General features: G+C 45.6%; 1 protein-coding gene across 5 annotated transcripts; it reads right to left on the minus strand.

The window, feature by feature from the left end:
- Nucleotides 1-2,762: 2,762 nt before the first annotated feature.
- pargl (poly (ADP-ribose) glycohydrolase, like) lies at nucleotides 2,763-10,176 on the minus strand. 5 transcript variants are annotated; one of them, XR_014598938.1, is made up of 17 exons: nucleotides 8,506-8,646; nucleotides 7,303-7,985; nucleotides 6,944-7,066; nucleotides 6,756-6,845; nucleotides 6,488-6,559; nucleotides 6,319-6,405; nucleotides 5,756-5,916; nucleotides 5,598-5,677; nucleotides 5,446-5,518; nucleotides 4,863-4,938; nucleotides 4,595-4,742; nucleotides 4,394-4,472; nucleotides 4,152-4,260; nucleotides 3,784-3,880; nucleotides 3,583-3,711; nucleotides 3,081-3,506; nucleotides 2,763-3,042 (listed from the first exon to the last, which is right to left on the minus strand). XR_014598938.1 is itself a non-coding variant. In XM_084035581.1 (17 exons), exons 3-17 carry the CDS (start codon nucleotides 7,981-7,983, stop codon nucleotides 3,388-3,390), a joined length of 2,124 nt encoding a protein of 707 aa, XP_083891707.1. In that variant the 5' UTR covers nucleotides 7,984-7,985; nucleotides 9,276-9,354; nucleotides 9,959-10,176; the 3' UTR covers nucleotides 2,763-3,387. The 5 variants fall into 5 exon arrangements, 4 of the variants coding, with proteins under 4 accessions (XP_083891707.1, XP_083891708.1, XP_083891709.1 ...); XM_084035581.1 differs by lacking the exon at nucleotides 8,506-8,646 and adding exons at nucleotides 9,276-9,354; nucleotides 9,959-10,176 and having other exon boundaries at nucleotides 2,763-3,506; XM_084035582.1 differs by lacking the exon at nucleotides 8,506-8,646 and adding exons at nucleotides 9,276-9,486; nucleotides 9,959-10,109 and having other exon boundaries at nucleotides 2,763-3,506.
- Nucleotides 10,177-10,470: the final 294 nt, after the last annotated feature.

A 10,470-nucleotide genomic window follows, 5' to 3' on the forward strand; every position in this document is an offset into this window, starting at 1 on the left:
AGCCTAACCGCCACCATGTACAAGCCGAAAGCCAAGCACTGCTGCTCTGTCATCGGATGCACGGGTCCTCATATGGGTCCACGGGGCCGCCTGGTGCCGGGGTCGTCTGGAGCTCGCCATGAGTCCGTCAGGCCCGAGAGTTCGGCCGGGGTTTTGAGCCTATAATCGGGGGGGTTACCGGCAGAGTTCCCGGTTCTCCGGTGCGGACTCTTGTGGCCCTGGGCGGGCCGGTGTTTTAGTGAGGACCACGGGCTTTTCACCATGGTCTGGGGGCATCAGGGCCGAGAGTTCGGCTGGTTTTTGCGTCTATTAACCTGCGGGAATCCCCGCAACGCGTCCGAGGGTTTACGGGTCTATGGACGGAGCCGAAGTCCGGCTTCGCTGTGCGTAATTGTGTCGTGGCGCGGAGCTGGACCGGCCGGTGCTTAAGTGAGCTGCACGGGCTTTTCACACAGCCTTGGGGGCACAAGTGGCCCGAGTTCGGCCGTGTTCAGCTGTCTGTTTCCCGGCTGGTTTGCGTGCGGCGCGTCTTGGCGTTTCGCGTTCGACGGAGAGTCCGCCTGTGTGGACTCTTGTGGACCTGGGCGGGCCTGTGTGTTAGTGAGGACCGCGGGCTTTTCACCATGGTCTGGGGGCATCAGGGCCGAGAGTTCGGCTGGGTTCTTGTGTCTATTTACCTGCGGGAATCCCCGCGACGCGTCCGAGTGTTTTACGGGTCTACGGACGGAGCAGAAGTCCGGCTTCGCGGTGCGTCATTGTGGCGCGGCGCGGAGCTGGACCGGCCGGTGCTTGGGTGAGGTGCATGGGCTTTTCACACAGCCTTGTGGGCACAAGTGGCCCGAGTTCGGCCGTGTTCAGCTGTCTGTCTCCCGGCTGGTTTGCGTGCTGCGCGTCTTGGCGTTTCGCGTTCGACGGAGCGTCCGCCTGTGTGGACTCGCGTGGGGCTGGGCGGGCCGGTGTTTGACCGATGTCCGAGGGCTTTTCAGCAAGCTCTGACGGTGAGAGTCCCGACAGTTCGGCGTGGTTGAGGTCTCTATTTAACGTCTGGATTCCCCGCAACGCGTCCGAGGGTCTACGGGTCTGCGGCGGAGCAGAAGTCCGGCTTCGCGGTGCGTAATTGTGGCTTGGCGCGGACCTGGACCGGCCGGAGCGTGACTGAGCTGCAAGGGCTTTTCGCCCGGGTCTGAGGGCACGGGTCCCGACATTCCAGCCCGGTTCGATTGCCTGTATACGGGCAGGATTCTCGGTGGCGAGTCCGGCAGCCATTTCTCCCCCGAATCAACCGTTGTTATGGTTACAAAATGGCGTCCTCACGTCTTACGCCCGGCAGGAAGAGGTGGGCGGTGCCAAGACCGTTTGGGCGGCGCACGCAGTAGCTCATTAGCATTTAGAGGGAAAGTCACTGAATCCGGCCGCTGAAAGCAGGGCTGTGAAACTGGTATGTTGAGAACCCTGCTGTGCTCAATCCTTGGGTTTTTTCGACCAAAGCATGTTACTATCATTCCATTTAGACATCAAAGACCCATGTCAACAAGCAGAAATGAGCATAATATGTCTCCTTTAAAACTCTTAAAATGGCACTTAATCACATTAAAATCACTTTACGTTTAAGAAATTGAGATTTTTATTGTGTCAGACTTTTTTTGCGAAAAACTATGAAATAATCTTAAATAAGATGATCATGTATCTTAAGTCTCCCTGCATAAAAATATAAAATAATGTATTTTTGTGTCCTGTATTTTCAAATCAGGCTCCATTTTTCAGTCTCCACCATGATCTTGAACCAGACCTTTTTTTTTAAGTATAAGATGTCATAACGTTTCACTGGGAGCTGCTCCGCACAAAATAAAACTTTATTGAAATTCATAACCTGTCCAGTTGTAAATGAACTATCACTATAACCATCAGCAGCATTAAAGTAATACTACATTATAATTATTAATAATTATAGTTTAGTATTATAATTACTGATGCATTAATAATTATAATACTGTATTATTCTGCACAGCCCTGTTGTCATTCTCTACCTGTCCACCAGATGTCCTCAGACCTGAACCAGAACCTGCCCTCCTTCAGCTGCTCCCGTAAGTTCAAGTACTTTAAATCCCTGAAATGTTTGCGTCGGCTCCACCGGACTTTAAATAGTAAAAACGTGACATTTATCTTACTTACATCACTTTTGACTTGTATTTTGTGCCTCATTTCTTTTATTGCTCTTCTGTGTTTGTATTTATTTGCATTGGTTGCTTTTAAATGTGCTTGTACAAATCGTTTGACTTTATCCGCCGTGTAGCTCAGTTTATTAGAAACATAGCTGGAATATTTACATTTAAACAACAGGCGATCTTTTTCATTTCATTTTTTTTCAAGGACAGAAATTGATAAAAAAACAACAACTTTGATTTGTTCATTTTAGTTTAAATTTTAATGATTACAGTTCACATGAACAATCTTCATGAGCAGCAGATTTAGTTTCCTTTGAAGTGAAAGCAGTTTAATATTCTTCATCTTTCAGTCTAAACTTTGTGGTAAAAACTAGTCAGAGAGAAGTTCAGAAGGAGTCCGTGGACTTGTTGGTGAGTTTAGCTCAACAAATGAATATGTGTCTGTTTGACTTGTGGATACTCTGCTACGTCTGTTGCTCTACCCATAATGCAGCGGGTGGATGCATCACATACAAACGCTATAAGAGCATCGCTGTCAGGCGCCGTCTGGCCAAGCTGATTATTTTAAGCCTTGCAGCCTGTTTTTCTGTTTCGCTGTGAACCATAAAAACATAGCAACCAGGTGGAACGCCAAGCGGACATGCTTGTTCCAAAACGAGAGTGAATCTGTGGTTGGGGCCAACTTTAATAAATCTTACCGTTTGTGCTTTTAACTCTCAAAACATGACAAGGTCATTATTTTTTCTCCAACTGATCAAACACGAGTACAAATACAAGTGTTAGCGTAGCGATCTGCTCCACGTGTGTCGGTTCAGTACAACGTTTGGGAGTAGAACTCTCTCTGACTGTTTGAGCTTAAACGTTGAACAAATCTTCTCTTCGACCCAAAAACACGGAGTGTGTTTTGAGGAGAACTCGGCGTTCCAGATGTTGTGTGAAATTCTCAAAGCGCAAAAACTTAAATAAAAAAAAAAAACCCTCCTGACTTCATCTACATCTTTTGGTTAAGGAGTCCACAAGGTCTCCGGTTCGATTCCAGCTGATTATCACTTCCCATGTCAACTAATCAAATTAAGGAAAACGTGTGAGAAACGACATTTACAGAGTTCACTTATTATTTTCAGTTGTAAAATCATGTTAGATTTTTAGTGCAAATTCAGAACCGGACACGGAGACGACCGCGTCCTCACAGCTGACTGCGTCCTCACAGCTGACTGCGTCCTCACAGCTGACTCCGGGAACCCCTGATGGAGTTCCTGATGAACTCGAACAGGTCCACGTGTGAATGGCCGGACGCCTGCTGAGCGGCGCAGTAGTCCTCCAGGAGTCCGTACAGTTTCTCTGCCGGAGGGAACAAACTTAGAAACTTATTTTACAAGCGAACCTTTCATCCTTTTCACCTCCTGAGGTCTCTCACCAACTGTAGTTCCCTCTGTGACCAGCAGGTGGTACGTCTGCTGCAGGCCCCGATTCAGCTCTTCATCCTGAAAGGTGAAGAAGGCCAGTCCTCTCTTCGCCTTCGCTGCTGCCATCAGCTGAATCACAGCTGGACACGAAAGGGAAAGATTAAGGCAAAGTGTCTCGCGAAGCCACCAATCAATAAATATTGATTAAAAACCTTTGAGTTGTGGGTCTCCGTTGAACGCTCCGCAGCCCCACTTGCCCGTGGCGATGTCGGGCTCTTCGCGGGCCTGACCCTTAAAGCCACAGTACGCCTTCAGGGACACCGTGTAAACATGAGAACCATAGATGAGACTTGTCAGGTTTAACTCAATACAAAATATAACATTAATAATCCAGATGACGTTTGTATTAAAGGAACAGTGAAGATATATATATTTATTTATTTATATATTTTATGATTTCTCTATCATAATATTCTTTATTGCAAGCTAGTATTAGAATAAAACTAACTTTATATATATAGATTTATATATATAGGTTTTTAAGTCATGGTGATAAAATAATAAGAAAGGTCAAGGTCACCTTGTTGAGCTCCCGTGTGACCTTGGTCATGTTGTACTGCTCCCATCTGTGTCTGAAGTGCACAGCGTCGATGGCTAAAGTCTGCCTCATCCGACGCTTCCACTTGTCTCTACGGCAACCAGATACAAACAACAAGTCATCATTTAAATCATCAGTACGGGACACACGAAGTAGAAGGTGAAGAAGCAGAAGAAGAAGAGGGAGAAGAAGAAAGAGAAGAAGATGAAGAAGAGGAGCTGCACCTGTCCAGGCGGTCTTCATGAGGACCGGCCCATTCAAAGCTGTCTCCGAAGCCGGAGTAGCAGCTGAACTGCTGAGAACCTGAGAAACGGAGAAGAGATAGAAATGATTCTCATTCACACTATTAAACCTCGTCCTCCGTTCGTGGTGAGTTCAGGAGATTTAAAAGGATTAGTCTGGTTTTGTTCGTATTGCTGTCCGACCTGTAACGACCAGACACTCGTTGTCTGCCAGTTTCTCAGTGAAGAGTCGCGACACGATGAGCTCTGGATTAATGAGGAACAGGATCTCCTCCTGAACCAGACCAGAACTCAGAACACCTCCACCGATCCAGCTGGAGGCAAAATCCACCTGCACGCACACACACACACACACACACACACACACACACACACACACACACACACACACACACAAAACTAAATTGTTGTAAAATTGTGGAGGGAGCAGCTGTGGATCGTCGGCTCTTACCTGCAGCAAACCGGTCCCCTCCTTCTCGATGGCGCCGTGTGATGTCACGTGTAGTTTAGACATCTTCTCCTTACAGCTGCAGAAAAAACAAAAAAAGATTCACAGAGATTCTTCACTGCGGTGTTACAACGGTGCCACCTTGTGGCTGTTGGTAGTACCACAACCAAACACCCCATGTGTTTCATTTTTAAATGCACCAAAACCAATTCCTTGTATGTGAGAAACCGAGTTCTGATAAAGACAATGACGATTATAAATATAACGATGTGTCTGTTTACACCCTGACAGTCACACAGATGTTTGGCTATTTACATTTAGCAATAGTCAGAAACGTCATAGGATTAATAGTAATACAAAGAGTGACAAAGTACATGTCAAGAGTACGTTATGTTGATAGTTTCACTCAATTTACACTTCCATTATTTGAATTTGTTTTAATTATATTTGCAGTTGCAGTTTGCATAGTTTTATGAAAGATTTGCATCGCAACATACAAATACACTAATGTGTGCAAATAATATTGATGACTTTTGATACCTGGGTACAAATAACATCATGACATTATTATCATTATTACTGTTACCGTCTCCAGTTGGGTATATCTGCGTCTCCTAGGCAACGCCTCTCAAACGTCACCAGTCCTTCGGGTTTGGCTTCTGCAGAAACATCAACAACGGTCACAGCTGGCCACTGAAAGGTCTCAGAAACAGCAGACGACGTTCGGCAACAACTCACTCTCATCCGTCACCACGTGGAAGTAATGCAACAGGGCCCTCAGCTTCTCCTTCTTCCGCCCGGACCAGCTTCCAAACAGACTGCGTGCAGAGTGAGAGCGGGTGTGAGCAACGTGGGCGGAGCCTGTAAATGCTTGTGACTGACGGTGGGGTGCTGACCTGGTGAAGTTGATGGTCGGGTAGTCGTGGTACTCGGTGTTGGGTCCGGAGGCGTTGCGGTGAGGGAACGTGCAGAAGAAGGCGTTGGCGAGCAGGCAGGATATCTGGACCTGTGACAGAGTGATGACCGCCGGGAATCCCCTCCGGAGCAGCGGGATGGCCTGCAAACACAAACGCATCATCGGTGGCTACGTTTACCTCCACGCTCCCATTCCACTTTTGATCCCGAATGTGACAATATTCCTTTTTATTTGAGTTGTAAAGATCATGTTCCATTTGGATATTCTGAATAATTCCGATTTGCAGAATCAAATGTGATCGATGGCGTTCTCTTTTGAGTCTGTTAGCTTAGCTTAGCATAAAGACTGGAAGCGGGGGGAAACAGCTAGCCTGGCTGGGTTCGGAGGTTACGAAGGCTGTTCATCAGCACCTGGGAAACTCACTAGTTAACACGTTGTGTAAGTGTAAAGTCTGGTCCTGTGCAAAGACATTTAATATGCTTTAAAGGTGCTCTGGACAGAGCAGGCTAGCTGCTAGCAGTGCAGCACCCAGTAGTTTCATACCTTCTTCACGCAGTCGGGCAGACTCAAGGCCAACGCCGCCATCTTGGGAAACAGTTTGGGGAAGTAATTTTCTTCTTTTGGGATAGCCTGGAAAGAAAAACACGACTTCTTATCATTTAGACGTAAAAGAGAGGATTGAATGATTTGAAGCGAACACGTGGACACTGACCTTGACGAAGCTGGAGAGGGCGTCAAAGGACCACTGACCTTTGTACTTCGGGTTATACTTCATGATCGCTTCCTAACGAGAGAGGCGGAGTTTCAAAGAGGAGTCAAACAGCTTGTATGCTGATGCATATTTGGTCATTAAAGATTATTCAGGTTCATGTATCTTGCAGGCAGATTAGAATCAAGCATGATCCAGTGTAAAACCCAGTACGTAGAATATGTGAAACGTTAACGATTAGGAGATATTGGCATAAAAACGTGCAGCGTACCTCCACAGCGTCGACGCTCACCGACGTCTTCTTGGCCAGACCGCTCAGCTGCTTGGAGATCACGTCCCACCTCCTGGTCTGGGTGTTGGTCTGCAGGATTAATCTGGACATCATCATCTGTCCCTCAACTTGTGCATCAATTAGCAATTAGCGATCAACATACGGCAGCTAAACGGCCTCAAACACACCTTCACGAGTCCCTTGACGACCATGACGCTCGATGGTGAACACGGCAGTTTCACAAAGTGTTTGGCCCACATGTCTCTCCCCTCCTGAGCCAATAGTCCTGCTCCACAGTTAAAGGCTGGCGCCTGAGCAGAAAACGTATTTTTAAGGGGGGAAAAGTTAAAAAAATTTCCACTAATGTCACACAGAATCACAGAATCAGTCACAGGACACATTAACTGCACAATTATGATCCTCCCAAGAACACTTTACTTCTACATTATTGATCTCAGGACTTCCACTACCACAGGTGGTGGAGTACAAGTACCAAAGAGTGGAAATACTCAGTAAAGTACTAGTAGATGTAGACAGAGACTCTTACATCCACGAGGATGGTGTGCGTCTTGCTGAAGGACAGATGTCCCAGCTTGTTGTCACACTGTGGAAGTCGCTTCAGATCGTCCAGCAGGAAACACGATGAGGCGGCGTCCTCCCTCCATGACCTCGCTGCCTCGCCGTCCTCCCTCCATGTCCTCGCTGTCCCGCCGTCCTCCCTCTTCATCCTCGCTGCCTCGCCGTCCTCACTATTCATCCTTGCACTCCTCTCATCCTCCCTATTCATCCTCGCTCTCTCCTCATCCTCCCTCTTCATCCTCGCTCTCTCCTCATCCTCCCTCTTCATCCTTGCTGTCCCGCCGTCCTCACTATTCATCCTCGCTCTCCTCTCATCCTCCCTATTCATCCTCGCTCTCCCCTCATCCTCCCTCTTAATCCTCGCTGCCTCGTCGTCCTCCCTCTTCATCCTCGCTGCCTCGCCGTCCTCCCTCTTCATCCTCGCTGCCTCGTCGTCCTCCCTCTTCATCCTCGCTGTCCCGCCGTCCTCCCTCTTCATCCTTGATGTCTCGCTGTCCCCCAGGTCCACCAGTATACCAGTTTTAACTTCAGCTCTGTAGGATGGAGAGGAGGAGGAAGAGGCGGCTTCCCCTGATCTTTCTCTGGGCTCTCTATCAGGATAAAGCACCTCCCCTAACTGGTCGTGGTTGCGGCGGTTGTGCCCGGACATCTCTGCAGGTTAAGAGACATGAGGGTCAGTGAAATGTGTGTGTGTGTGCCATATAACTATGTATATGTATGGGCCTACAGTGGCTGATATACTTTAGAATAAACCTTTATTATTTAAAGCCCATACATGATGATGTCTAGCACACCTCAGGCTACTTCTATTAACATTAATGCATCAATAACAGTTCAGTACTTTTATTTAAACGTTTGGACGCAGGATTGATATTTGTAGCTGAGCGTTTATATGGTGTATTATTACCACTTCTAAGTACATGATCGGAGTACTTGTTCCGTCGCTCCATGCAGTACTTTCACGGTGTTGTACAAGTACTTAAACTCAAGTGAACAAAACATCCGAGTATCTTTAAATAGTCGGTTTTAAAAGCAGTAGGACAAAAACAACGAGGCACCTGAAAAACACGAGACACAGTTTTGTCCCGACGTCAACGAGCACCATGACGTCACATCTGTCTGTAAACGACGTTAATAGAAGGAAACGCAGCTCACAGGACACAATACTCACCGAATACTTGGACAAACGTGTTCAGATGTGATGTGATTCTCCTGAAATCATCGACGCCTCAAACTGCAGTTTACTTTCACTTTGAGGCGAAAGCGAAAGTAAAGCGAAACTGCGTTTTCTACTTTCATTATAGGAGAAATCCTCGTTGGCATTTTAGACCACAAGGTGGCAGCAGTGAGCCAGCTGTGACTCACAAACCAGCATCATAGTTATACAAGATACTACTATATTAATAATACAATTATTAATAATGTAAATCATTATTATTATTTTACTTCACTACATTTGTTTCATGACTATAGTTATTTAATCATCTTAAATATAAATATTAAATACATGATATACAATAAAAAAAATAGATAAAAAACAAGATACTCGAAAGTAGCAACATTTTTTTAAAAGTTAAAATAATAATCAAATGTATAAAAACCTGATGTAACCCTGACGGCTTGTATCATCATTACTTTTGGCTGATAATGCACATTTATTGATTTGTTTGTTTAATTATTTATTTTTACCTCTGGCTTCAGCTGATTGTTTTTAAGAGTTCACATGCACAACAGGTTAGAAACTACTTGTTTGATCTGTAATAACCTGTTTATTTTATAGGTTTTTATGTTTTTAACATTAATCTTGATCTAAAACCTGACTATAGCTGTTTAATTAATATTGTGCAGTAAACGTACAGTATTTCCCTCTGAAACAAAGTGCATTAGAGGAAATATCTGAGTGCATATATTCAGCTACCGTCCACCACCGGATGCACTCACAGTCAAGGCAGCACAGCTCGAGTCCAGCTGCTCCAGATGTTCAGATCGATGTGTCTCTTTCACGCAGCTCTGTGCTTTTCTGCAGAGATCAGAACAGGAGTGAGAGCTGAGTCCGTGGCAGCAGGCGGTCGTAGGAGGAACACGGAAAAAGATGAGAATCGGAGGTCGAAGGACAGAAGGTGGATCTGGAGTTCAGCCTAAAGAGGAGAACCTGCTTTCAACCAGCGGAAACAGGAGTAACAAAAAAAAGATTAGATCACAAAAAGAAAGGAACATCAAGAGAGAAGCAATCTTCTGTTACAGTAGAAGAAGCATTCACAGCATTTACTCGAGTGGAAGTAGTAAATACTCCACCTCTGCAGATAAATGTAGTATAGTAAAAATAGAATAGAAGTATAATGCACCTTAAAATGGTACTTTGGCTCGGTTCTTCTATATCTTCTATTGTAAATGTTTCTTTTTATGTTTCTGATAAACTGATTATTGATAATTGATTAATTGTTTCAGTCACTAGTCAAGATAATGTCACCTCACTCCACGTTCGTGCTGATTTTTGGGAGTTCTTCCAACTGTCGATAAGCTCATGGAGGGAATTTTAGTCATTTTCAGACTTAACGCTTAATCAATGAAACTCATAATCACTTTGAACGCCGTCATGCAGTCATGTGCTGCCGTGTACGTACCATACGAGTAACGCGAGGCTGTGATTTCCCACATGCAATGTCGTACGTTTCAATGATGTTTGAGCAACGAAAGGGTGGAGGACCTCACTCCCTCAGTCATCCTGCGTCTGTGTTATTCTGGGTCAGCCATTTCCCTGGAATGTTCCGCCTCCTGCCAAAGAGAAGTCACTACAATGGTATGCACACATAACACTGCAGAAACACAAGGATGACTTAAAAAGGCCTGGAAGCGAGGAGACACGCGTCTCTCCTGGTGGTGGCATCGTATTCCCATCAGCTCTTTTATACTTGAATATTAAAAAAAAAAACGCTTTTCTCAATCCACATCTTTATCCTCACCTCCATCAAAAAACTACAGGAGTGAGATGAACCACATTCTTATAATGTGAGAGTGCATGCAGCTTTGTTTCTACTCCCTCTTTGTCTCCCCCATCATCACCACCACCATCATCATCATCATTCACCCCCTTTTTATTTCCTCCTGGAGGTCAGGTTGTTGCAGCACCGTCTCA

Source organism: Eutrigla gurnardus (genome assembly GCF_963514095.1).
Source record: "Eutrigla gurnardus genome assembly, chromosome: 19".
Classification (NCBI taxonomy): Eukaryota; Metazoa; Chordata; class Actinopteri; order Perciformes; family Triglidae; genus Eutrigla; species Eutrigla gurnardus.